This window comes from Scyliorhinus torazame, chromosome 15, assembly GCF_047496885.1.
Source record: "Scyliorhinus torazame isolate Kashiwa2021f chromosome 15, sScyTor2.1, whole genome shotgun sequence".
Lineage (NCBI taxonomy): Eukaryota > Metazoa > Chordata > Chondrichthyes > Carcharhiniformes > Scyliorhinidae > Scyliorhinus > Scyliorhinus torazame.
The window spans coordinates 201,444,204-201,471,518 of record NC_092721.1 but is presented as its reverse complement, the minus strand read 5'-3'; the positions used below and the strand labels follow the sequence as shown (position 1 = coordinate 201,471,518).

The 27,315-nt window shown below is 46.0% G+C and overlaps 1 protein-coding gene across 1 annotated transcript in view; it reads left to right on the top strand.

Annotated features, from left to right (window-relative positions):
- The window catches only part of rsf1a (remodeling and spacing factor 1a), a 97,790-nt gene that overhangs the window by 20,616 nt on the left and 49,859 nt on the right, over positions 1–27,315 (top strand). Inside the window, exons 2-3 of the mRNA XM_072477434.1 lie at positions 19,008–19,099; positions 24,259–24,351. Of these exons, the coding sequence (XP_072333535.1) occupies positions 19,008–19,099; positions 24,259–24,351 (185 nt within the window). The remainder of the gene's footprint in view (positions 1–19,007; positions 19,100–24,258; positions 24,352–27,315) is intronic.

The window sequence follows — 27,315 nt, the reverse complement described above, 5'->3', positions numbered from 1 at the left end:
ATTACTTCTGAATTTTGGGGAAACCCTGGGGTCATAAAGCATGATATGAAAAGTTGGTTCTGATCAAGGGTCTAAATTGGAAATCTGAGGAAATGGAAAGTTGTACCTTAAGGAATTTCACAAGCTTCCACATATTATTTCAATATATCTTCCTCAATGCCATTTCCCATCGTCTCCTTGCTGGAAGTCGACCTTAATTTTAAAAGGAACGAAGAGGAACTCTTATCAATAAGAACACACTAAATTACCAGCTGTCCAATGAACCCGACTCCCTGCGGTCAGGTATATTTCCAGCTCCCTTTTGAATCACCCCACATGGCAGTGTGACAGGTACTGGGGGTGTTTTTAATCCTGTCAATGACGCACACTGTTTTCCAATCTCAGAAGGGGTAATTGCATCGATGTGCCTTGAAGCGTGCTGAGTTCTGCCCTGCCATCACTGGGTTTGGAGTTGTTGATTGCCTGCTATTTGAGACGTGTTTCCTCCAACTTGGCTTTTACAGAGAACCGTCAGGTTTATTACTGTTGCAAAGTCACACTTTTTCCTGATGAAGTGCTTTTTAAAAAAAAAAATGAGCAGGTCGCAGGTGCGCCCTGGTGTGCTTTATTTGAGAACATTGGTTAACTTGGTCCGTTTATGGCTTTGTCAGTTTCCTCTTGATCTTTAAAAAACAAATCGATTAACTGGTGCGTTCAAAGGAACGAACTGCAGAGTCTTTTTGCTGAATTTTGAAGTACAAATCTGTGGATTCTAAGTTGGATTAGGCGTTGTTTTGGAACCTCTCGGATTAGCGATCTAATGTGTTTCCTCTTCTCCCTCCTCACCCGCGTGTTTCCCGCATTTCTGCTCGATGTTAAGGGCTCTGATAGTCCTCTGATCCGTGTTTCTAATGTGGGCATCGTTTCCCTCTTCGGCCGTCCTTTTTGTATTTGGAGAGAGGGAGATGTGTTTTGGCACAAATCCCATTCTTGGCGCTATGTGTATATTTTATAGTGGCTTTGGCTCTCTTTCCCCCCCCCCCCCCCCCCCCCCCCCAAACTGATTATGTAGCAGATTTTAAAATTGTGTTTGACTCCATGCCTTGTTTAACTATATATCTCAAATCTCTCTTTAGGTTAAAAAAAAAAATATAATTGTAGATATTCCAGCCTTTTCAAGCAGCATGTTCTCTCCATTTTGGATTGGCGTTTTAAAAGAATTGTCCTTTCACTCTGGGTGCTGGTAATTGTACTCTGCGCGCACACACCCACACACACTGCAAAGCAAGGCCACTGGAAATAATCGATTTATTCAGTTTTTATTTATCTCACTTAATCCGAATCCAATGGGGTACGCCAAAACGAATTTGCTAACGGTAGTTAAATGTCGATTTGGGCTAAATAACTTGGTATACCCTTTACCTTTAAACAAAATCATTAGCCATCTGAATGGGTTGTGACAGCCTCTTTCACATCCTGTTCGCCTGAGTATCAATTTTAAACCTGGCGCAGAAGTATCCAGTCCGTTCCTGTTCTGCTGATTTTTTTTTTTGTGTGTGTCCGTGTTTAATTCCGGCTCTAATGCAGATGGCAGTGTTTCTTTTGCTCCATTTAAGACGTCAGTTTGTACCGGTGCCAAGAAAGGCTCCATTCACTATTTTAATGATATTATGCGCGAAGCATATTGTTACTACAATGTTTACAATTGAGGCCACGTGGGCGGCGTGACTTAACCTGGCGGGGGACTTCAGGGACGTGTAATCAAAGGGTGCTTTCCAGATTATGAAATGAAAAATGAAATGAAAATCGCTTATTGTCACACGTAGGCTTCAAATGAAGTTACTGTGAAAAGCCCCTAGTCGCCACATTCCGGCGCCTGTTCGGGGAGGCTGGTACGGGAATTGAACCGTGCTGCTGGCCTGCCTTGGTCTGCTTTCAAAGCCAGCGATTTAGCCCTGTGCTAAACAGCCCCAGTTCAGATATTGAGGCAAATGATTCGGATAACGGATGGTCGGTTGGTTACCTGTCACCGTATTCGTGGTTTATTTGTCAACCGTCAGCTGTTTTTTCCCTGCAACTTCCAATAAAATGACGGAAAAATCCCAAGAGTTGGAGGGTGGAGAGAATATTATTTATTGCATCTATATTCCATATGTAAGACCACATGGAATACTGAGCAGTTCTGGTCACATAGGGAGAATGCAGAAGAGATTTACAAGGATGCTACCCAGGACTTGATGGTCTGGATAGGCTGGGACATTTTTCCCTGGAGTGAAGGAGGCTTCGGGGTGATCTTAGAGGTCTAGAAAATGACGAGGAGCATAGATAAGATAGATAGTCAACATCTTTTCCCAAAGGTAGAGGAGTCTCGAGCGAAAGAGCATAGGTTTAAGGGGAGAGATACAAAAGAGACCAGAGGGGAAATTACTTCACCAGAGGATGGTGAGCATCTGGAATGGGCTGACAGAGTCCGTGGTAGAGGCGGGTACAATTCTTTCTTTTAAAAAAAGCAGTTAGACAGTTACATGGGCAGGGTGGGTATAGAGGGATATGGACCAAATGTGGGCAAGTGGGTCTAGCATAGTGATAGAAATTGGGCGGCATGGACAAGCTGGGCCGAAGGGCCTGTTTCCATGCTGTAAACATTTTTGACTATGACTCTCAAGTCCTACTTCCATTGCTTACGACGGAATCCCTACAGAGCAGAAGGAGGGCATCCAGCCCATCGCATTTGTACCGACCCCTTGAAAGAGCACCCTACCTAGGCCCACTCCCTCGCCACCCAGTAACCCCACAAAACCTTTTGGACACAAAGGGGCTTTTATCATGGCCAATCCACCTAACCTGCGCATCTTTGGACTGAGAGAGGAGCACCCAGGTTGGTGCAGACTCGGTGGGCTGAATGGCCTCCTTCTGCAGTGTATGCTCTATGTTCTAAATATATTTTGAGTACACTTCAGTTTTTCCAATTAAGGGGCAATTTAGCATGGCCAATCCACTGACCCTGCACATCTTTTGGGTTGTGGGGGCGAAATCCACACAAGCACGGGGAGAATGTGCAAACTCCACACACAGTGACCCAGAGCCTAGATCAAACCTGGGTCCTCGGTGCCGCGAGGCAGCTGTGCTAACCACTGCGCATCCACGCTGCCCCTCACAATCAGTAAGAATAAACAACAACACCTCCTCCACAATAGTCCTCAATACCGGGGCCCCGCAAAGCTACGTACTTAGCCCCCTACTATAATCCCTGTACGCACACGACTGCATGGCAAAATTTGGTTCCAAGTCCATCTGCAAGTTTGCTGACAATACAATTATAGTAGGCTGGATCTCTACTAACAACGAGTCAGAATACAGGAGGAAGATAGACAACCTTGTGGAGTGGTGCAACAACAACAATCTATCCCGCAATGCCAGCAAAACTAAAGAGCCAGACACTGACTTTAGGAAGCAAAGTACTGAACACACCCCTGTCAGCATCAATGGGGCCGAGGTGGAGATGGTTAAAAGCTTCAAATTCCTAGGGGTGCAAATCACCAAAAATCTGTCCTGGTCCACCCACGTCGACGCTACCACCAAGAAAGCACAACAGTGCCTATACTTCCTCAGGAAACTAAGGAAATTCGGCATGTCCACATTAACTCTTACCAACTTTTACAGATGCACCACAGAAAGCATCCTATCTGGCTGCATCACAGCCTGGTATGTCAACTGCTCAGCCCAAGACCACAAGAAACATCAGAGAGTCGTGAACACAGCCCAGACCATCACATGAACCTGCCTCCCATCCATTGACTCCATCTACACCTCCCGCTGCCTGTGGAAAGCGGGCAGCATAATCAAAGACCCCTCCCACCCGGCTTACTCACTCTTCCAACTTCTTCCATCGGGCAGGAGATACAAAAGTCTGAGAACACGTACGAACTGGCTCAAAAACAGCTTCTTCCCCGCTGTTACCAGACTCCTAAACGATCCTCTTATGGACTGAGCTGATTAATATTACACTCCTATATGCTTCACCCGATGCCGGTGTCTATGTATTTACGTTGTGTACCTTGTGTTTCCCTATTATGTATTTTTTTTCTTTTCATGTACTTAATGATCTGTTGAGCTGCTCGTAGAAAAGTACTTTTCACTGTACCTCAGTGCACGTGACAATAAACAAATCCAATCCAATATTTACAGCTATATTTGGTCAGAAGTGCAGAGTAGGAAATCCGTCTCTGCCTCTTCCTGAAGCCCCCACCATCCCAAATACCTGTCTTCAGCCAATTTGATTCATTCCATGTGATATCAAAAAAGCAGAGTGCATTGGACACTGCAGAGTGCTACACAACTTTGCATGAGTAAGCAAAGTTATAATTTTTGCATTTTAAGGGAGAATAGCAACATAGATTTGAAATTGGCTGAGTGGCAGGAAATTGAGAGTGTTGATTAATGGATGTTTTATGTGCTGCAGGAAGATTTGTAGTGGAGTTCCCCAGGGATCGGTGTTGGGATCCTTGCTCTTCCTGACATATATTAATGACCTAGACTTTGGTGTACAATGCACAATTTTGAAAGTTGCAGACGAAGAATCTCAGAAGCATTGTGAACTGTGGGAAGGAAATTAAAATGAAAATCGCTTATTGTCACAAGTAGGCTTCAAATGAAGTTATTGTGACAAGCCCCTAGTTGCCACATTCCGGCGCCTGTTCGGGAAGGCTGGTATGGGAATTGAACCGTGCTGCTGGCCTGCCTTGGTCTGCTTTCAAAGCCAGCGATTTAGCCCAGTGTGCTAAACAGCCCCTTTAGTATAGTATAGGATAGTATAGAACGTCAAAAGGACATAGACAAGTTGTCGAATGGGCGGACAAGTAGCAGATGAAATTTAATGCAGAGAACTGAAGTGATTCGTTTTGGTAGAAAGAATACCGACAATATAAAATAGAGTGTGTGATTCTGAAGGGGGTGCAGGAGCGGAGGTGTATACGTGCATAAATCATTGAAGGTGGTAGGACCGGTTGGGAGAGTAGTTAATAAAACACAGATACTAAACTTTATTGTAGATGCCTAGAATAGAAAGGTAAGGAACTTGTCTTGAACTTGCATAGAACACTGGTTTGGTTGCAACTGGAGTATTGTGTCGAGTTCTGGGCACCACATATTAGGGAAGAAATGAAGACCTTGCAGAGCATGAACAGTAGGTTCCTGAGAATTATCCCAGGGATGAGAACCTCAGTTAGAAAGGTAGATTGGAAAAAGTTTGGGACTGTTTTCTTTGGAGAAGAGACAGATGAGGAGATTTCATAGAGGTATTCAAAATTATGAGGGGCCTGGATAGAGTAGATTGGGAGAAACTATTCCCATTGATGGAAGGATTGAGAAGCAGAGGGCACAGATTTAAGTAATTAGCAAAAGAAGCTATGGAGACACGAGAAAAAATCTATTCATACAACGAGTGGTTAGGATCTCGAATACACTGACTGGAAGTGTGGTGGAGGCAGGTTCAATCGAAGCATTTGAGGAAACTGGATTGTTACCTGCAAAGGAAGAATGTGCAAGGCTAAGATGTGAAGGCAAGGGAGTGACTCCAGGTAAATTTCTCCTATGAAGACATGATGGGCCGAATGCTCTCTTCTGTGTTGCAACCATTCTGAAGTTGTGCGGTCGGAAGTGCAGCAGTTCACTGATGTTTGCAATGTTCAGCTCCATTTGCAATTCCTCAGATACTGTTAAGCAAGCATGGACTGATTTGTTAAGATCTGGATAATAGCCAGGCATGGGCTGATGAGTTGCAAGTGACATTTCATAGAATCGATTAGCACAGGAGGAGGTGATTTGACCCTCTGTGCATGCGCTGACATCTTGAAAGAGCATGTGGCCTCTGGGCCATAGTGCTGTAGACGCTGTGACTGATCAACTGGAAAGTGACTTATTATATGTTATTGACTGTTGGGAAGATTCAGCAAAGCTCTTGAGAGTCATGGCCTGAGATGCAATGCTAACCTGCTTTTGTAACTGCAGTAATACTATGATTGTCTCATGTAATATCTGAGGCTCTCCGCATTTCTTAATCCGTATTAAAATATTGTACAAATGCATACTAGGTGTACCAAAAGTGACAAGTTGTATGAAAATTGAACTCTAAATGCAATAGAGCACTTCCCCTCATTTTATGCATTTTTGAAATAGGTTCCTATAAACAAGTTTCATCTGCTGAAATCCTGGTCTAACGCACTCCTGGCCTGCCTTCCACACGCAGCCCTCTGTAAACTTGAGGTTATCCACAACTCTGCCCGTGGCCTTATTCGCACCAGGTGTCATTTACCCATCACTCCTATGCTTGCTGATTTGCATTGGCTCCCAGTTTAGCAACACCCTGATAAGTAATGTTTTCTTAGTTTTCAGATCTCTTTGTAGACTCAGAAACATAAAAAGTAGGATCAGGAGGAAGCCATTCAGCCCTTCGAGCCTGCTCCGCAATTTTGACTCAGTCTCTCCTCATACGCCCGTCCTGCCATCCTTGGAATCAGTCTGGAACCTTCGCTGCACTCCCTCCAGAGCAAGCACATCCATCTCAGAAAAAGAGACCAAAAGACTTGTCCCTCCCTATCTCTGTAATCTCCTCCAGCCCATTTAATCATTGTTAAAGGCAGCCATCATCTTGTAAGACTCTGTGATAAACATTGCTTGATGCCATTCAGGAGCCCCACTCTGGCATGGCAGTCTATGCCCAATTTACTGTGGAGGAAGACAATGGGCTGAAAAGATGCATGATTCACTGACCTTTGTTTTCTCTGGGTCCGCTTCTCAGCCATCTGGGCTTTTCGTTTCTTCTTGCCTCTTCCAGTGCCCTTCCAGTCAGCCTCCAGAGATTAAGGTTATCAACTGTCTCAGCATGGTGACGGTCACGATGCAGTGGGCCCAGGTTCGACCCTGGCCTCGGATCACTGTCCATGTGGAGTTTGCACATTGTCCCCGTGTCTGCGTGGATCTTACCCCCACAACCCAAAAGATGTGCAAGGTAAGTGAATTGACCACGGAAAATTCCCCCCGAATAAAAAAAATTAATAAATTAAGTGACTGTCACAAGTTGCCCGTATCACTATCCGCCATTGTATCTTGCTTGCAGGTACCCTTGTGGCAGAGGTTTTTATGCCCAGGTGGTTACAACCCAGTGGTGAGTTCACCATCCAGACTACCATAATCCATTAAAGAACGTGCCTTGGCCAGTGCAGACATTGTTATCAATGGATGTATGCTGATGGAATTCGCATGCTCCAGGACTTTGAGTTGGTGACTTTTTCCTGCCAAGAGATGTTGTGGATGTGCCTGTGACAGTGAAGGTGGAAACTGTTCAATCTTTTCCCCTCCCTAGCATTTGTTATCCAGGTTTTACCACTGTTGAACATTAAAAACTAGGAGCAGGAGTAGGCCATCTGGCCTTTCGAGCCTGCTCCGCCATTCAATGAGATCATGGCTGCTCTTTTGTGGACTCAGCTCCACTCTCCTGCCCGAACACCATAACCCTTTATAAAAATTATCTATCTGTATCTTGAACATATTTAATGAGGAGTGAGCTAAGGATGCAGCCTTGGTAGATACACAGTTTAATGTTTTCAGTCAGGTTGCTGTTGTTTCTCACACTCTTACTCAGCATGGACATAATGGCCGCAGCATTTGCGATGTCTGTTGATTTCTGCATAAAGTGACAGATTGCTGGTTATTGTGAAGTCTAGATATGTGAAGCTGTCAACCTCCAGCTTCACATTGCCAATGCTGATATCTGGTGGTATGTCAGCAGCCTGGACCATGACTTTTGTCTTCCTGATGCTGATGATTGAACCAAATTATTTACAGGCATGCGAGAGTCTGACGTCTGCCACTAATTTGTTTCTAGGTGTGGAATGCCAATGCAGTTTTATCCCCAATCCTCTGGTAAAGACTTAATGCACCTTTGACTCTGATCTGAGCAAGGCTGAACAATACACAGCCCCAAGATATTTGTGCTACTCTAATTCTGACCTGTTGTGCATCCCCAATTTTAATTGATGCATCATTGATGACCATGTCTTCAGCTGTCTAAGCATGAAACTCTGGAATTTCCTTCCAACCCCTCTTGTTTCTGTATCTTTCTCTCTCATTTTAAAACCTACTTCTTCGACCAAGCTTCTGGCCACCTGCCCTAACATCACCTTGTGTGGGACAGTGTCAGATTTTTCTTTATAATCCTCCTGTGGAGCTCCTTGGGTTATTTAATTATGTTGTATAAATGCAAGTTATTGTCTCGCTATACAAACATAGACCAGATTATGGAAAATGGTTCACTTCATATTGATCTGTAAAATTGAACTTCTCCAGGTTTGAGTGAGCACTCCTTTGACTCTTAAATTGAACCAATCTCTCAAGCTATCCAGAGTGTATCCCAAGAGACTCGGTCTTTAAAAGAGAGAACTGACTATGTAGCAAGGGCGGCACAGTAGTTAGCACTGTAGCCTCAGTGCCAGGGACCCGGGTTCAATTCCGGCCTTGGAATCTGTACGGAATCTGCACATTCTCCCCGTGTCTGCGTGGAGTTCCTCCGGGTTCTCCGGTTTCCTCCTCCAAAGATGTGCAGGTTAGGTGGGTTGGCCACGCTAAATTGCTCTTAGTGTCCAAAAGGTTAGGGAGAGATAGGGTGAGGGCGTGGGCCTATATAGGGTGCTCTTTCCGAGGGTTGGTACAGACCCGATGGGCCGAATAGCCTCCTTCTGCACTGTTGGGGTTCTGTGCTTTTCAGGCAAGGTGATAGCAAATAAACAAAGAATTATTGCATGGCATTTTGGATTGGATTTGTTTATTGTCACGTGTACCAAGGTACAGTGAAAAGTATTTTTCTGCGAGATGCTCAACAGATCATTAAGTGCATGAAAAGAAAAGGAAATAAAAGAAAATACATAATAGGGCAACACAAGGTACACAATGTAACTACATAAGCACCGGCATTGGGTGAAGCATACAGGGATGTAGTGTTAATGAGGTCAGTCCATACGAGGATCGTTTAGGAGTTTGGTAACAGCGGGGAAGAAGCTGTTTTTGAGTCTGTTCGTGCATGTTCTCAGACTTCTGTATCTCCTGCCCGATGGTAAGCCGGGTGGGAGGGATCTTTGATTATGCTGCCCGCTTTCCCCAGGAAGCGGGAGGTGTAGATGGAGTCACTGGATGGGAGACAGGTTCGTGTGATGGTCTGGGCTGTGTTCACAACTCTCTGAAGTGTCTTGGGCCGAGCAGTTGCCATACCAGGCTGTGATGCAGCCAGATAGAATGCTTTCTGTGGTGCATCTGTAAAAGTTGGTAAGAGTTGATGTGGACATGCCGAATTTCCTTAGTTTCCTGAGGAAGTATAGGCACTGTTGTGCTTTCTTGGTGGTAGCGTCGACGTGGGCGGACCAGGACAGATTTTTGGTGATGTGCACCCCTAGGAATTTGAAGCTTTTAACTATCTCCACCTCAGCCCCGTTGATGCTGACAGGGGTGTGTACAGTACTTTGCTTTCTGAAGTCAATGACCAGCTCTTTAGTTTTGCTGGCATTGAAGGATTTTTGTTGTGTAATTTTGCCCAATCAATTGTGTTTTGATAATCTTCTACTTACATCAGTGAAACGCTTGTAACTGAAAGGAAATAAGTGGTCACTTAGCTCCCAAGCTTTGACTAACATATTTGTAAAGCGAGGGCTATGCCACTTGAGGATTTTGGAGCCGGACAAGTATGATGCCAATATTTTTCTGATTCGCCATTAGGTGTGGAATGTGGCCAGCATTTACTGCACAACCTTAATTGCCCTCGAGGTGGTGTTGAGCTACCTACAACTGAGTGGCTTGCTGGTCCATTTCAGAGGGCAGGTAGGGTTCAACCACATTGGTGCTGGTCGGGAGTCGCTTGTAGGTCTTTGACAGCAGATTTTCTTCCCTGACAGATATTAGCGAATCATTGATGTTTATGACAATCTGGTAGTTTCTTGATCATTATCAATCAGACCAGCATTTCATTCCAGACTTATTAATTAATTAATTGAATTTGAATTCTCCTCGGTGTTGTCGTGGGACTTAAAAAAAAAAAATTTTTTATTGAACTTTTCACAAAATATCAACAACAAAATGAAAAAGGAACCCAATAGAATTAAATACAAAACAAAATAAAACAACCTCCGTGCCCCCCTCCCCCCTATACTAAATAATAAATTAACACCCCGAATTAACACATAGCAAATATATACACCCCTTTCGATCCCCCAGTGTAGACAAACAAAAATAAAAAAAGTCCAAGAATGGTTGCCACCGCCTGAAAAACCCTTGCACCGATCCCCTTAAGGCACATTTCACCCTCTCCAATTTAATAAACCCCGCCATATCGATGATGCAGGATTCCACGCTTGGTGGTCTCGCATCCTTCCACTGAAGAAGAATCCAAAGATTCCATATAGCCGGGCTACCAGGGACGCAAAGGCCAGAATACCGGCCTCTTTCGCCTCCTGCACTCCCAGCTCCCCTGGAACCCCAAATATTGCGAGCTCCCAGCCCGGTTTGATCCTGGATCCTACCACCCTCGACACTGTCCTTGCTACGCCCTTCCAAAACTCCTCCAGCGCTGGGCATGCCCAGAACATATGGGTGTGGTTTGCTGGGCTCCCTGAGCACCTAACACACCTGTCCTCACCCCCAAAAAACCGGCTCATCCTTGTTCCGGTCATGTGTGCCCTGTGCAGCACCTTAAACTGTATGAGGCTGAGCCTCGTGGATGAAGAGGAAGAGTTCACCCTCTCAAGGGCACCTGCCCACGCCCCCTCCTCGATCTCCTCCCCCAACTCCTCCCACTTGCCTTTTACCTCCACCACCGAGGCCTCCTCCTTCATTTCCTCCTGCATCACCTGGTAAGTTGCCAAGATCTTCCCCTCTCCAACCCACCCCCCGAGAGCACCCTGTCCTGCACCGTGCGTGGCAGCAGCAGTGGGAATTCCACCACTTGCCACCTGGCAAACGCCCTTGCCTGTAGATACCTAAAGGTGTTCTCCAGGGGGAGCCCATACTTCTCCAGCTCACCCAGGTTCGCGAACCTCCCATCCACAAACAGGTCCCCCAACCTTCTTATCCCTGCCCTGTGCCAGCCCGAAAACCTTCCATCTATTCTCCCTGGGACAAACCGGTGGTTCCCCCGTATTGGGGTCCAAACCGAGGCCCCCCCCCCCCCCCCCCCCCCGTGCCGCCTCCACTGCCCCCAGATTGAGGGTAGCCGCCACCACCGGGCTCGTGGTATACCTCATTGGAGGGAGCGACAGCAGCACCGTTGCCAGCGCCTCCAAACTCGTACCCTCCCAAGACTTCGTCTCCAGCCTCTTCCATGCAGCCCCCTTCCCCTCCATCACCTACTTGCGCACCATCGCCACATTGGCGGCCCAGTAGTACCCACAGAGGTTGGGCAGTGCCAGCCCCCCTATCCCTACTCCGCTCCAGGAACATGCTTCTCACCTTCGGAGTCCCTCGCGACCACACAAACACCGTAATGCTCCTGTTGACCCACCTAAAGAAGGCCTTCGGGATAAAAATGGGGAGGCACTGGAACAGGAACAAAAACCTTGGGAGCACCATCATCTTAACCGACTGCACCCTACCCACCAGGGACAGCGGCAACGCGTCCCACCTCTTAAACTCCTCCTCCATTTGCTCCACTAGCCTCGTGAAATTAAGCCTATGCAGGGCCCCCCAGCTCCTGGCCACCTGGACCCCCAAATACCTGAAGCTCCTCTCCGCACCTTTTAGTGAGAGCTCGCCAATCCCCCTCTCCTGGTCTCCTGGGTGAAGCACGAACAACTCGCTCTTCCCCATGTTGAGCTTGTACCCTGAGAAATCCCCGAACTCCCTGAGGATCCTCATTACCTCCGGCGATCCCCCCACCGGATCCGCCACATATAGCAGCAAGTCGTCCGCATAGAGCGACACCCTATGCTCCTCCCCACCCCGCACCAACCCCCTCCAGTTCCTCGACTCCCTCCGTGCCATAGTCAGGGGTTCAGTCGCCAGTGCGAAGAGCAGGGGGAACAGGGGACACCCCTGCCTCATCCCGCGATGCAACCGAAAGTACTCCGACCTCCTCTTGTTCGTGGCCACACTCTCCGTCGGGACCTCGTACAATAGCCTAACCCACCTGACGAACCCCTCCCCAAACCCGAACCTCTTCAGCACCTCCCACAAGTATCCCCACTCTACCCTATCGAAGGCCTTCTCAGCGTCCATCGCCACCACTATCTCCGCCTCCCCCCTCCCTCGCCGGCATCATAACATTCAGGAGCCTCCGCACATTCGCGTTCAACTGTCTCCCCTTCACGAACCCCGTCTGGTCTTCATGGATCACCTGCGGCATCTAGTCCTCCATTCTCGTGGCTGAGACCTTCGCCAGCACCTTGGCACCTTCGTTTAACAACAAAATCGGCCTGTAAGACCCACACTGCAGGGGGTCCTTGTCTCGCTTCAGGATCAAGGAGATCAGTGCCCGGGACATCGCCGGGGGCAAAGCCCTCCCCTCCCTTGCCTCATTGAAGGTTCTAACCAACAACGGGCCCATCAGGTCCAAATATTTTTTGTAGAATTCGACCGGGAAACCATCTGGGCCCGGTGCCTTCCCCGCCTGCATGCTCCCTATCCCTTTGACCAGCTCCTCCAGCCCAATCGGGGCCCCTAATTCCGCCACCAGTCCCTCCTCCACCTTCGGGAGCCTCATTTGGTCCAGAAAGCAGCCCATCCCTCCCTCCCCCATTATCAGGCCCCCCACTTCCAAGTCCGGGATCCGACCCAACATGCGCCGTATAAAACCCGCATCGTCCCAGTTTGGGGTGTACACGTTGACCAGCACCACCCTCTTCCCTTGCAGCTTACCACTTACCATTACATACCTGCCGCCACTGTCTGTCACAATGCTCGACGCCTCGAACGACACCCTCTTTCCCACCATGATCGCCACCCCCCGATTTTTGGCATCCAGCCCCGAATGAAACACCTGACCTACCCAGCCCTTCCTCAATCTTACCTGGTCTGCCACCTTCAGGTGTGTCTCCTGGAGCATGACCGCATCCGCCTTCAGGTGCGCGAACACCCGGGCCCGCTTGACCGCCCCGTTCAGTCCTCTTACATTCCAGGTCATCAGCCGGATGGGGGGCTACCCGCCCTCCTCCCCCGTCGACTAGCCATAACCCCTCCTCGGCCAGCCACGCGCCCGCACCCCACGCCCGGCCCGTTCCCCACGACGGCAGACCCCCCCACCCTACTCGCTCCAGCTCCCCCTTGACCATACCAGCAGCAACCCAGTTCTCTTCTCCCCCCCCCCCCCCCCCCTAAAGCTAGGACCCCTCCTAGCTGCTTTGCTCCCCCCATTGCACTCCCGCAAGTCAGCTGACTCCTGCTGACCCCGGCCACTCCCGCCTCTCCTTCAACTCTTCCCATTGTGGGACATCCCCTCCTCCTCCATTACCCATCAGCAGGCTCTCTGCCTCCCCCTTCCATCCCAAGCGCGGGAAACAACCCTCGCTTACCCCCCCCCCCCCCCCCCCCCCCCGGCCCAGCGCCCTACAATCTTCAGCGTGGGAAAAAGCCCACGCTTTCCACCTGCTCGGCCCCGCCTCCTCTGACGCAGCTCCTTTTACAAGCCCAGTCCCCTCACCCCCGACTTGGATCTCACCCTCCCCCGCGGGCCCCATCCCCCCCTGCTGGCCATCCACCCCTACTCCATTTACTTGCCCTCCTCTAAGAGCCCACCCGACAGACCCAACCATAACAGTGCCCAACCCACCCTAACCACCCACACCGAATCAAAAGCAAAGAGCCCCCCCTCAAAATGTAACACATTAACAGCAATCCCCGACCACCTATCCCGACCCTCAGTTTGTGTCCAGCTTCTCGGCCTGAACAAAGGCCCACGCCTCCTCTGGGGACTCAAAATAATGGTGCTGGTCCTTGTAGGTGACCCACAGTCGTGCCAGCTGCAGCATGCCAAACTTCACCCCCTTCCTGTGCATCACCGCCTTCGCCCGGTTGTACCCAGCCCTCTTCTTCGCCACCTCCGTGCTCCAGTCTTGATATATTCGAACCTCCGCGTTCTCCCACCTGCTGCTCCTCTCTTTCTTGGCCCATCTGAGCACGCACTCCCGATCAGCGAACCGATGAAACCACACCAGCACCGCCCGCGGTGGCTCGTTAGCCTTGGGCCTCCTCGCCAGCACTTAATGGACCCCTTCCAGCTCCAGGGGCCCCTGGAAGGACTCCGCTCCCATCAACGAGTTTAACATGGTGACCACATAGGCCCCCACGTCCGACCCCTCCAGCCCCTCCGGGAGGCCCAGGATCTGCAGATTCTTCCGCCTCGACCGATTCTCCATCTCCTCAAACCGTTCCTGCCATTTCTTGTGGAGCGCCTTGTGCGCCTCCACCTTTACCGCTAGGCCCAAGATCTCGTCCTCACTATCGGAGATCTTTTGTCGGACATAAGAACATAAGAACTAGGAACAGGAGTAGGCCATCTGGCCCTTCGAGCCTGCTCTGCCATTCAATGAGATCATGGCTGCTCTTTTGTGGACTCAGCTCCACTCTCCGGCCCGTACACCATATCCCCGAATCCCTTTATTCTTTAGAAAGGTATCTATCTTTTCCTTAAAAACGTTTAAAGAAGGAGCCTCAACTGCTTCACTGGGCAAGGAATTCCAGAGATTCACAACCCTTTGGGTGAAGAAGTTCCTCCTAAACTCGGTCCTAAATCTACTTCCCCTTATTTTGAGGCTATGCCCCCTAGTTCTGCTTTCCCCGACCAGTGGAAACAACCTGCCCGCATCTATCCTATCTATTCCCTTCATAATTTTATATGTTTCAATAAGATCTCTTCCCCCCCCCCCCCGCATCCTTCTAAACTCCAATGAGTACAGTCCCAGTCTACTCAACCTCTCGTCATAATCTAATCCCCTCAACTCTGGGGTCAACCTAATGAATCTCCTCTGCACTCCCTCCAGTGCCAATATGTCCTTTCTCAGGTAAGGAGACCAAAACTGAACACAATACTCCAGATGCGGCCTCACCAACACCCTATACAATTGCAGCATAACCTCCCTAGTCTTGAACTCCATCCCTCTAGCAATGAAAGACAAAACTCGATTCGCCTTCTCAATCGCCAGTTGCACCTGCACACCAGCCTTTTGCGACTCGTGCACCAGCACACCCAGGTCCCTCTGCACAGCAGCATGTTTTAACATCTTACCGTTTAAATAATAATCCATTCTGCTGTTATTCCTCCCAAAATGGATAGCCTCACACTTGACAACATTGAATTCCATCTGCCAGACCCTAGCCCATTCACCTAACCTATCCAAATCCTTCTGCAGACTTCCGGTATCCTCTGCGCTTTTTGCTTTACCACTCATCTTCGTGTCGTCTGCAAACTTTGCCACATTGCACTTGGTCCCCAACTCCAAATCATCTATGTAAATTGTGAACAACTGCGGGCCCAACACTGATCCTTGAGGGACCCCACTAGTTACAGGTTGCCAACCAGAGAAACACCCATTTATCCCCACTCTCTGCTTTCTGTTAGTTAACCAATCCTCTACCCATCCTACCGGGTATCCTCGTGGATCGCCACCCCCTGGGCCGTCTGGCTCTCCAGCAGCTTATTGATAGAAGCCTTCATTGGCTCCAGCAGGTCCGCTTTGAGCTCCCTGAAGCAGCGCTGGATAACCTCCTGCTGCTCCTGCGCCCACTGCATCTACGCTGTCTGGTCCCCGTCCGCAGCCATCTTGCTCTTCTTCCCTCGCACTTTCTTTGGGTTCACCACCACTTTTTTAGTCGCCCCGCTCCTGGTCCAAGCCATACACTGTCTGGGGAATGTTGCAGCCTTCTTCCCACACCGGAAAATGTCGAAAAAATGCCGTTGGGGGCCCTGAAAAGAGCCCAAAAGTCCGTTCCAAGCGGGAGCTGCCGAATGTGCGACTTAGCTCTGCATAGCCGCAACCGGAAGTTGCTGTCGTGGGACTTGAAGTCATGTCTTCAGATTATTAGACGAGTTGCATAACCGTTATGCTCCCAACCTCATCGACTGGTCAAGCTTAATCTTGACATTTATTTCCAAATATGTGCAAGAAATAAGATTGAACCCGTTTAGCTTGTTGTTACTCCAACCAAAGTATATAACCTGACACTTTTCTGTGATGAATTTCAACCATTTAGCCGTTCTGTTAGCCTATTTATTTCTATAATATATTTCAAAATATGTGTCTGCATTTACTGTCCATTTGACTCTGTTAATATTGTTTGTCAACCATTTATCCATTCGGCTCCAATGGTCACTTCACAAAAGTGTTTGCTCCGCTTCCGCTCCAGTTCAAGACTCGGGCCGCCTTCCCCCACCCCCCAGTCAGTCAGTCTCTCTCTCTCACTCATTCTCTTTTCTCTTCAGCCTGTCCGGGCTTCCTCGCTCACTTTTCTCCCGCTGTCGCTCTTCCTCCTCCTCCGCCGTGTAGCCTGAACATGGCGCTTGCTCTGCCGGTAAGGGTTAGAGACTGAGAGCAGGGGAGGATTGAGGGGGGGAGGGGGAATGGCCGGAGGAGAGGAGAGGGGGGTTTGTGTGTCGAGGGGTGGGGTAGCAAGGGAAGGGGTGGGGGTGGGGGGAAGGAGGCAAGAGAGAGAGCGGTTTGGGCCGGGGCTCGGTGTCGAGCGGCTGCAAATGGCGGGCGGGCAGCGGGGCCTGGCTCACTGACTGCGCCATCTTGGAACAATTGACAAAACACAATAACAACCAAAAAAAACAAAAATTTTCCTCAGAAAACTTTCAGCGCGGGCCGAATACTCATTTGTCTTCAAAAGGAAAATAAAATTTTCACACCAATTTATTTCCTTTTTTGGGAAAAAAAAAATAATCCCTGATACCAGGAGAGAAAACAACCCCGAGCCCGCCGATTAGTCGGGCAAGAGCGAGACTGCCCCGAGTTTTTTGATGGAGGGAGGGGGGATAAAGTTGGGGGGTTAAAAAAAAACTTTTATCCATTCTAAATTCCTATGATCTGCTTTTATTATGGGTTTTGTTTTTGTAAGCTTCTAACATAATCATGCAATTTGGACACCAGATGGTGAAGTGCACAGTCTTTGAGCCTTTACAGACTGCTGAGAATCTCCACCTACCATTTCATTTTGTTTTCCAGCCTGCAGCAAGGCACCGATTTGGGCAGCTCGCTTATTTAGGGTTTCAAGTTGTCTTTTTTGTGCATACGATCTTTCCTAAACAGTCTCTTCAAATAAACAATTGTCTTCATTTTGAATTTCCCTCTTCTTTTTAAAAAAATTTAGAGTACCCAATTCATTTTTTCCAATTAAGGGGCATTCAACGTGGCCGATCCACCTACCCTGCACATCTCCCGGCCATCGGGGCGAAACCCACGCAAATACGGACAGTGACCCAGAGCCGGGACCGAACCCGGGACTTCGGCGCCGTAAGGCAGCAGCGCCAGACACTGCCCCATCCTGCCGCCCCAAATTTCCCTCTTCTGTTGGCATTAAGCCAATGGCCTTCATCTCAAGGTTTAACATCAACTGTCTTTGCAACCCCCCCCAGGGTCTTTGGTTTTCCAGTTTAAAATATTTTATTCGAAGTTGATTTTTCGGCACTCTGCTTCTGATGGGATCCAGCCATTACTTGACTCTGGCATCCAATTCCTCCCTCTTACGCCAAGAACCTGTGACGTTTGTGTCATGTAGAAGGATAAGCAGGTGATAAAAGACAGGCGTGGGGGCGGGGGACACGTTTGAAAGAGAGAGAAGATTGTGGGAGCTATTCAAGGTTCAAGGTCGCCTCTAACCCTTGTTCACACACACAGGCACTTCTCCAAAACTCCCAGCACAACTCCATCTCAAAATTTGCTTGCAACATTTACAGTTTCCTGGATCAACTTACCGATGCTGCACATGAATTTAAGAAAAGTATGATCCTGCTCCTCAAGTAATTTATTCATTGGTGGGTGAGCACGGGGCCATTGATTTATTAATTTTCTGCTCCCTGCTGCTAGCTTTATGTAGCTTCCTGCTACTGTTATCAATTTAACTTCTGCTACCTGCTGCTCTTTTGAATTTATTCATTGAGTGGTGACTGCTCCTCTCAAAGTATTAATTGACTGGTGCCTTGTTAGCTGTGCATCAATGGTCACCGGAATCTTCACTGTAGCGAGTTACTTGTGTTATTCAGTTTGCTTGGTTTGTCTAAGTTGAGTTTCCCTGCAGTGATTACAAAAACTATTGTAAACTTTGTTATTCCTCCTTATTTTTCTCTTCTCATCGTGCTAACTTCAGTTACCTGTTTAAGGGTCTATTGCAACAGCGTGGGAGACTGAACTTGTGATCTATTGCAAGTCTTGACTCTGCCTTCATTTGCTGTCTTTTTTCATTATAAATTGTGTCTGTGCTTCTATGCTTACATCAGTCGTTTATATTATATTGAGCTGTAATTACACAATCCCGCCAGTGCAGAAGCTACAGTGCTGCCACTAGCAGGAGGGTGTAATTTACATTGCAACAAATATTCCAGCAAATTTCCCTGAACACACACACATGGGAATTTGTGGTGGAAATATGAAGATTATGGACCCCCTTAAATCACGTTTTGATTTGATGTTTTCAGTTTAATTTGTGATTTGTTTTTGTTTAAGGCAGTATCCCTTTAAGGGGTTGTCCCTCTGCTTGTTTGATTTGGTTTCCTTAGTTATTTGATTTTCACCAAAGTAGTGGAAAGTTGAAGGTATGACTTTGCAATGAGACTGTGTTCCACCTGTGCGCACTAGTTCAATTATCCTAAGTTATCTAACCCTACATGAAACTTGGACTCGTCTTGACTCTCTGTGCAAACACCACAGGAGACTGATTGGTAATAAATTAATAGGCTTGATTTCTGCAGGGCACAATTACTCATTTTTTTAAAAATTGTGATTCCGTTTCTTTCACGTAAAGTAAATTTTTAAACCCAACACCACCTTTTTTTCTTACAGTTCCCCAGCCATTGGTGGACCTTCACCTGAAACTGATGAGGAAGATTGGGAAGTCGGTGAGCTTTGATCGATGGGAAAAGTACCTTCTCAGGGTAAGAAACCTTACATTGTCCCTGCTATAGTAATTTGGACATTCTGAAATCTCCCTCCGTGTACCCGAACAGGTGCCGGAATGTGGCGACTAGGGGATTTTCACAGTAACTGCATTGCAGTGTTAATATCAGCCTACTTGTGACACTAATAAAGATTATTATCTATATTATTACTGTCATTCATTCACAGTTGATCATGTGTGTGTGTGCCACTCTCTTACTGCACTCTTGTAATCCCTACATTTAGTGGGCGACCATTTCACAACAAGCATGGAGCCATCCTACATACAACAGTCGTGCTGCATTTCTTGAAAGCTACCTTTTAGTTTGAGTTAAAATTGCATTGGAGTGGATCAAACGCCTGGAGCTCCCTCTGTAACAGCACCTACATCACCCCAATTGCAGTGGTTCAAGAAGGCCATTCACCACCATTTTCTCAGCCAACTAGGGATGGGCAATAAATGGCCCAATTAATTTTTTAAAAACACACACCTAGGATCTGGTGACATACTGTCCAGTCAGAATCAAGGCTTTGATAAAATTCCGTGCTGGGTCCAGCATGGATGTTAAGATAATAAAAGCAAAATACTGTGGATGCCGGAGATCAGTAATGAAAACAATGTGCTGGAAAGGCTCAGCAGGTCTGGCAGCATCTCTGGAGAGAGAGATGGAGTTAATGTTTCGAGTCCAATATGACTCTTTGTAAGTCAAGATAGTGGCTTTGCTCTAAACTCTCAGTATATAGTTCACGTGTCTGCTGTTTCAGACTTATGCTGTAAAAAGACATGTTTTAACAACTGGCTCCCTGAACCATGGGGCATGGCTCCCCTACCATGGTCATACATCCTCTCCCATGGTCTTACAATTGCTATTGGATTCTGCAAAAAGCGATACAATTTGTTTCTCTGTGGAACAATTTCCAGTTATTTAGCCCTCTCGGTTTGCACTAAAGTTCAAAACCTGTTGCTTGGATAGTCACTGGCATGAATCCACGTAGTTCAGCATCTTCGTTTCAAGATTGGCCGCTTTAAATTCCTGTGCTAGTTAGGAGAGAAAATAAAACCACAAATTGCAAAATATATAACCATAGAATCAGGAATTTGTGTGCAGTACAGGGCCAATATGCTTGTCTTTGTACTATAAATTTAACTAGGTCTGTTTCATGCAATCCCTTTCCCCATATCCTTTTAATTTCACCATTTTGGGTACTTTGCCAATTCCTATTTATATGATGGGATAGCCCACGTGCAAAAACCCATTTGAGGGAAGCATTTCTTGTTCTTATTACCCTTGTGTGGAAACAATTCAACTTTTTCTAATTATAATGCTCAGTCTGTTCTTCCTCCTTCTAGTGATGGGCCAAATGGCCTCCTATGCTGTTATGACTCTCTGACTCCTTATTTCCACTGGTTGTGAACCAATATCTTTCTTTTTTGTACTTATCTGCAAAATTATGAAGTATTTTGGTAAAACTTTAATTTGGGTTTCCCCCTTCACCATCAGCTCTCCCAGTGTAAAAGAGCCCCTAATTTATTTGTACCAAATACCATCATTTCTCATTCCTGGTATAATTCTAGCAAATCTTACTGGACCCTTCTGTTGACTTTAGTCTTCCTTTTAAGGGGATGACCAGAACTGTAGCCTTCTACGTCCCACATCACCAGTTACAGAGGTGCTTTTATAAGGGGGCTTCTCACCCCCACAACCCAAGGATGTGCAGGCTAAGTGGATTGGCCACACTAAATTGTCCCTTAATGGGGAAAAAAGAGAATTGGGTACTTTAAATTTATTAAAAATATAAATAAATAAACTTTAATAACGAGTGATGTGTCGGGTACACTTAAACAAATAATTGTCCAACTGGACAATGGGACAGCATGGTGGTGCAGTGGTTAGCACTGATGCCTCATGGCGCCAAGGACCCAGGTTCGATCCTGGCTCTGGGTCACTGTTCGTGTGGAGTTTGCACATTCGCCCCTGTTTGCGTGGGTTTCGCCCCTACAGCCCAAATATGTGCAGGGTGGTTGGATTGGCCACACTAAATTGCTCCTTAATTGGAAAAAATGAGTTGGGTATTCTACATTTTAAAAAGAAATCATTGGACAATTATTTGCTTAAGTATACCCGACATCACTCTTTGTCTGTTGCTTTCTGTCAAGGTTTGCATGTTGTTTAAAAAAAAAAAAGTAGCATTTGAGCAAGGTGTGATAGATCGTAATATGGAGTACCCTATCAACATGTGGGGAACCTTCCCTTAATATGAGTTTGCATCTTCGGTAGCAGCAGATGGAAAAGGCAAAATGAAGGACTTGCTTTTCCCGTGAAGGAGGGAAATGTACATCATTCGAATTATGAAATGGGCCTTTTGCATCACAGATACATGCAGAAGAGTGCTTGGGGTTTCTGTTGCCTCATGAGTTATGAACCCTTCAGATCACAACCATCCATTGTATCTGTCAAAATGGTTTGCTATGACTATATCGAAGTTGTAACCTTGAATAATCTGAAACCAGACAGCACTGACGTTCAGAAAGCAAATGCAATGTATATGAAGTATGTTGGGATGTCATTAGACACAATAAGCTGCTGCACAATCGTCTTAATAGTGCAAATATAAAAGCCGAGATTAAAAACTATCAACTTGAAGCACAATCTATGAAACACAACCGTTCTGGAGATGCACATTAGATATTCTGTCTCTGACAAGAGAAAAATAAGCTTTTGGTGGGCATCCTTCCCCCTTTCATTTTTATTTCATAGCATTGGAATGCTTTGTGTGTTCTGGGTCTGGTTATTTGTTGCTTGCAGCAACTGAGGGAGGAACATCATTGCTTATCCAGCAATAGGTTGGCTCGGTCGGAGAGAGGCATTGACAAATGAGGGCTGTAAATATCTGGTGGACAAGGTGCTGTTTAAGTGTACTGCAGTGATGTGTTTTTTTGAAGTTTCCTTTCCTCTCCTCACCGAAGAGGACAGCTACCTCTTCCAAATGGCCATTATTCTTGTGTGATCCTATATGCTGACTGTCTACAGGGTGCATGACAGTCAATTGCAGTGATTCAACCATGGTTAATTGAATATTAATAATCTTTAACACTGTAGGCTTACATTAATACTGCAATGAAGTTACTGTGAATGGTGAGGAGGGCGAATGGCGTCATGTTCCAATTATGTTCATGATAGATCCGCATGTATTTTCCAGTGGAATATAATAATTCATAGGATATGGGCACCGCTGGAAGGGTCAACAGTTATTGCCCATTCCAAATTGCCCTTGAGAGGGTGGTGTTGTGCCACCTACTTGAACTGGTGGAGTCTGTGTGCTACAGATACTCTTTTATAATGCCATTAGGGAGAGATTTCCTAAATTTTGATCTAGCGATGATCAAGAAATGGCGATATGTATTATAACTTTGGAATTTGCAGGTGGTTGCATCTACTGCACTTGGAATGAAGATTTAGGGTGGGGAGCGGAGTTAGCAGGATATTTTATCCTGGATGGTGCTGAACTTCTGGATTATTGTTGAAGTTGTACTCATTACGGCAAGTAAAGAATATTCCATCACGCCCCTGATGCCCTGGATGATGGGGAGCCAAAAATTGAATCACTCGCTGGCAGAATTCCCAGCCTCTGATCTTCACTTATAGCCACAGTGTTATTTGCGTTCCAGTTAGTTTCCGCTTAGAAAATAAGTGGAAGACATTGGCATTGTGGTAATGTACTCTGTGATTCGGGGGGAAGGGGAGGGGGAGAGGCAGTAATGCTAGTGATTCCACTGACATGGGGATCTTTTATATCAAAGCAAACTTTATTATTAACACGAGTACCCTCAGGAACGTCACAGAAAATAACTTTTCAATTAACAGTTCCAAACAATTCTTAAAAGGAAACACCTTGACTGCTAACATGCCTTCTATATTTCCACTTAAGCAAATCCCATTACAGGTCAAAAGCCACTTATAAATAAAGTTATCAAACACAGGGATAGGTGCTGGACTATTGTGTGGAGATTTTGTTTCAGAAAAGGAGAGAGACTCTTTTAGGTACAACTTACAAATCCTTCTGTTTTTGTCAGACTCCTGCGTAACCTGACAGCATTTGGCAAAACTGCTTCAACGTCATTCCTAGCAGACTACAAAACATATATCAAACAGCAAAACTACAGACAGACGTGGCTCCTTCCATTAATTTCTTTCCCACTCTGACCCCATGACCTGCTTACCTAAGTCTAAACACACTGTCTCTCCAGAGAATCTCGAGCAATCCTAAAGTTCCATTAGGCGCCGATGTCGTGGCCTTTGCGTCCCTAGTAGCCCGGCGTAGGATTTTACTCATGTGAAAGGAAGCGAAACCCCCCCGGACTGGAGGCCTGGATAAACGATATGTCGGGGTTCATAAAACTAGAGCAGATGAAGTTTGCGCTGAGTTGATCGGCTCAAGGGTTCGCCAGACGGTGGCAACCGTTCCTCGACTACCTAGCGGAACGTTAGAGGGAAGATAGATGGCCAGCAGCAGCAACCCGAGGGGAGGGGGAGTAAATTGTTTGGGTTTTTGGAGGGGGAGTATTACTTCGTGTTATTTGGTTAGTTTACCATGTTAGTTACACAATGTTATATTGCAGTTATCATGTTACTTTTAGTTTTATTTCTTTGATTTGTAAGGGAAAAAAATTGTGTTTGAAAACTTTAATAAAATATATTTTTAAAAAAGTTCCATTAGGCATCTCTTTTTGTAAACGGGTAAATGGTTAAAATTAATCATGACCTCCCCTTTTACAACCTCTTAGTTGCATTTTTTGCAGACACACTGCGTGCCTGTATGTTAAACTAGGATTTTAAAAATATATTTCTGCATTATGTCTCTGGATTGTAATTGGGCCTTAATCCGCCTGATAATCTCAGATATGACTTGTTTGACGGGACAGTTGTGATTCCTCCTACTGCCTCCCACTGTTAGAACGCAGGTTGGAAATTGATCCCATTACCTGGGTCATGTCTTTGTTCTACTTTACCGTCACCAACTAAGTCATCATCGAGAAACTTTGAACAACAAACTTTTAATTTTTCTGTGTTTTTTTTCCTCTTTCGCTTTAAAAAGTTTTCAAGTTTGACCTTAAATGTGAACATATTGTGAAATAATTTTTTTTCATTTGGAATAGATTTGCTTGGAATACAACAATACCTGGGCCTGGGAGATGGAAAAAATTGGATACACCGAGATGGATGCAGAATGCAAACTTGGCCTCTTAAAGGTAATTTCTGAACACCAAACATTTATTTTATAGACATTGTGTGCATATGCATTTTAGTAATATTGCAAGATACAGTGTATGGGGATGCCAGTGCAGGGAAAGTGAATGTATTATCACCTGAATTGAGCATTTTGGTCTGGAATAATATCCCTGTACAGTGCCAGAATTCCTCGATCCCAACCTCCTATCCCACACAGCACCATCTTCATATCTCTCATACTTGCCATCTTTTGAAGCAAAGCTCTTGCTCGCTGAATTATATATTAAAGAGCAGTTATTCATTCTTCTCTCTTTTACCAACCATTTTTACCCTAGACTTACTCTCCATTCTTTTCCTTTACTGAAGACTTCCTTGCTAGGATATAGTTCAACAGTGGCAACCGTATATGATCATTATTCCTATTTGAACTAAACCATGATAGTCTTTAGGCTATTCCCCACTGGCGAACATCGTAGCTAAGCCTCATCTTGATCTTGTTAAATATCACACATACGTGAACCACGCATGTGCATACGTAGGGGAGAAAGTGGTGTAGTGGTAATGTCACTGGCCTAGTAATCCAGAGGCCCAGGCTAATACTCTGGGGACAAGGGTTCAAATCCCACCGCAGCAGCTGTTGGAATTTAAATTCAAATCATAAAATCTGTAATTTAAAGTAATGGTGACCTTGAAAATATCGTTGATTGTCTCAAAAACCCATCTGGGTTCACTAAAGCCCTTTATTGAAGGGAATATCCTGGTCTGACCTACATGTGATTCCAGACCCACAGCAATGTGATTGACTCTTAATGGGCCTCTGCAATGGTGTGGCAAGCTGCTTGGTTCATGGGAAATTAGGGATTGGCAACTAATGCTGGCTTTGCCAGCGACACCCTCATCCCATGAAATTTATAAAACGTGCAGCAGGATCACTGGACAGAAATCTGAAATGAAATACAGATAATTGAGTTGTTTTCCTCTCCGTTGCTGTTGCAACCCTTCTGATTCAGCACAGACTGCCAATCAAACGTATGTTGGCCTCCTCGGGTATATTATTGGACCACATGCCCTTCGTCATTGGGCCACTGGAGTAATCCATCCCCAAATGTTCAACAAATGCCAGAATAGATGGGCAAAAATAAAACGCCACCATTTTTTTTGTGACCTTCTGAATGACCTGCAGGAAGGTACTGCTTCAAAATTTCTGACTGTTTCCTTCTGGTTCAGTTTAAATTGCTCTGTCATTTAATCAGTCCCCAAAACGTTAGGATTTGGGATTAGAATGGCTTGCATCATTGCATCCTTGCTTCAATTTTAGCCTTTTTAAAAAGTCTGTTCTGCTAATCGACCAGCAGAGGTAGCATTTATGGGGAATTTCTGTTTATTAATTCCCATAAGGTTAACATGCTAATTCAGTCAGCAGTTAGGAAGGCAAATGCAATTTTAAATTCATGTCGAGAGGGCTAAAGTCTTTGACAAACAACCATCCAGACTCTAAACGTTAACTTGGTTCGCTCTCCACAGATGCTGTCAGGCCTGCTGAGATTGTCCAGCATTTTCTGCTTGTGTTAGCAAAGACAAATGTGGATCCATTAAAGGAGGAGATGAGAGAATTTATAATAGAGAATAGGGAAATGGTAGAGAAACTAAATTATTGCATTGTGTCTGTCTTCACGGAGGAAGATATAGAAATAGTAGATAACCAAAGGACTAGTGAAAATTAGGAACTGAAAAAAAAATTAGTATTAATAGAGGTAGTAGTTGAAAAATTAATTTGATCAAGGTTGGTAAATCCTCTGGACCAGATGAGCTGCATCGCAGAATTTTGAAGGAGGTTGCTATAGAGATAGCAGATTATCTTTCAAAACTTTTATCGATTCTGGAAAGGTTCCTGCATACTGGAAAGCAGCAGATGTAACCCCGCTGTTTAAAAAGGGAGGGAGCGAGAGAAAGCAAAGAACCTGTTAGTTTGATGGCAGCAGTAGGGGAAATGTTAGAATCTATTATAAGGATGTGATAACTGGACACTTGGAAAATAATGATATGATGGAACAGAGCCAACATTGACTTCTGAAAGGGGAATCGTGTTTGACAGCCTTGTGGAGTTTTTTGAGGATGTTACTTGCAACATAGATAAAGGGGAACCAGTGGATGTGGTGTATTTGAATTTTCAGAAGACTTTCAACAAGTTCCCACAGGAGTTTAGTAAACAAAATTAGGGCACATGAGTTTGGGGGTAATATATTGCAATGGATTGGGAATTGGTTGACACTCAAAAAAAAGAGAAACGGTAATCATAGTTTGGCAGGTTGTGACTAGTGTTGCAAGAGTCGGTGCTGGGGCAACAGCTGTTCGCAATGAATATCATAGAACATAGAACATACAGTGCAGAAGGAGGCCATTTGGCCCATCGAGTCTGCACCGACCCACTTTAAGCCCTCACTTCCACCCTTTCGCCATAACCCAACAACCCCTCCCAACCTCTTTGGGCACGAAGAGCAAATTAGCATGGCCAATCCACCTAACGTGCACGTCTTTGGACTGTGGGAGGAAACCGGGGCACCCGGAGGAAACCCACACAGACACTGGGAGAATGTGCAGACTCCGCACAGACAGTGACCCAGCGGGGAATCAAACCTGGGCCCCTGGCGCTGTGAAGCCACAGTGCTATCCACTTGTGCTGCCCTCAATGATTTAGATTTGGGGACAAATTGCAGTATTTCTAAATTTGCTGATGACGCAATGGTAAGTGGGAATGTGAGTTGTGAGGAGGGTGCAAGGAGGCTTCAAGAGGCTTTGAACAGGTTAAGTGAATGGAAGATGGAATATAATGTGCATAAGTATAAAGTTATCCACTTTGGTTAAAAAAACAAAGGTAGAGTATTTCTTAAATGGTGAAAGGCTAGGAAGTGTTGATGTTCAAACAAACACCAGTGTCCTTTTTCGTGAGTCACTAAAAGCTAAGATGCAGGTGCAGCAAGCAG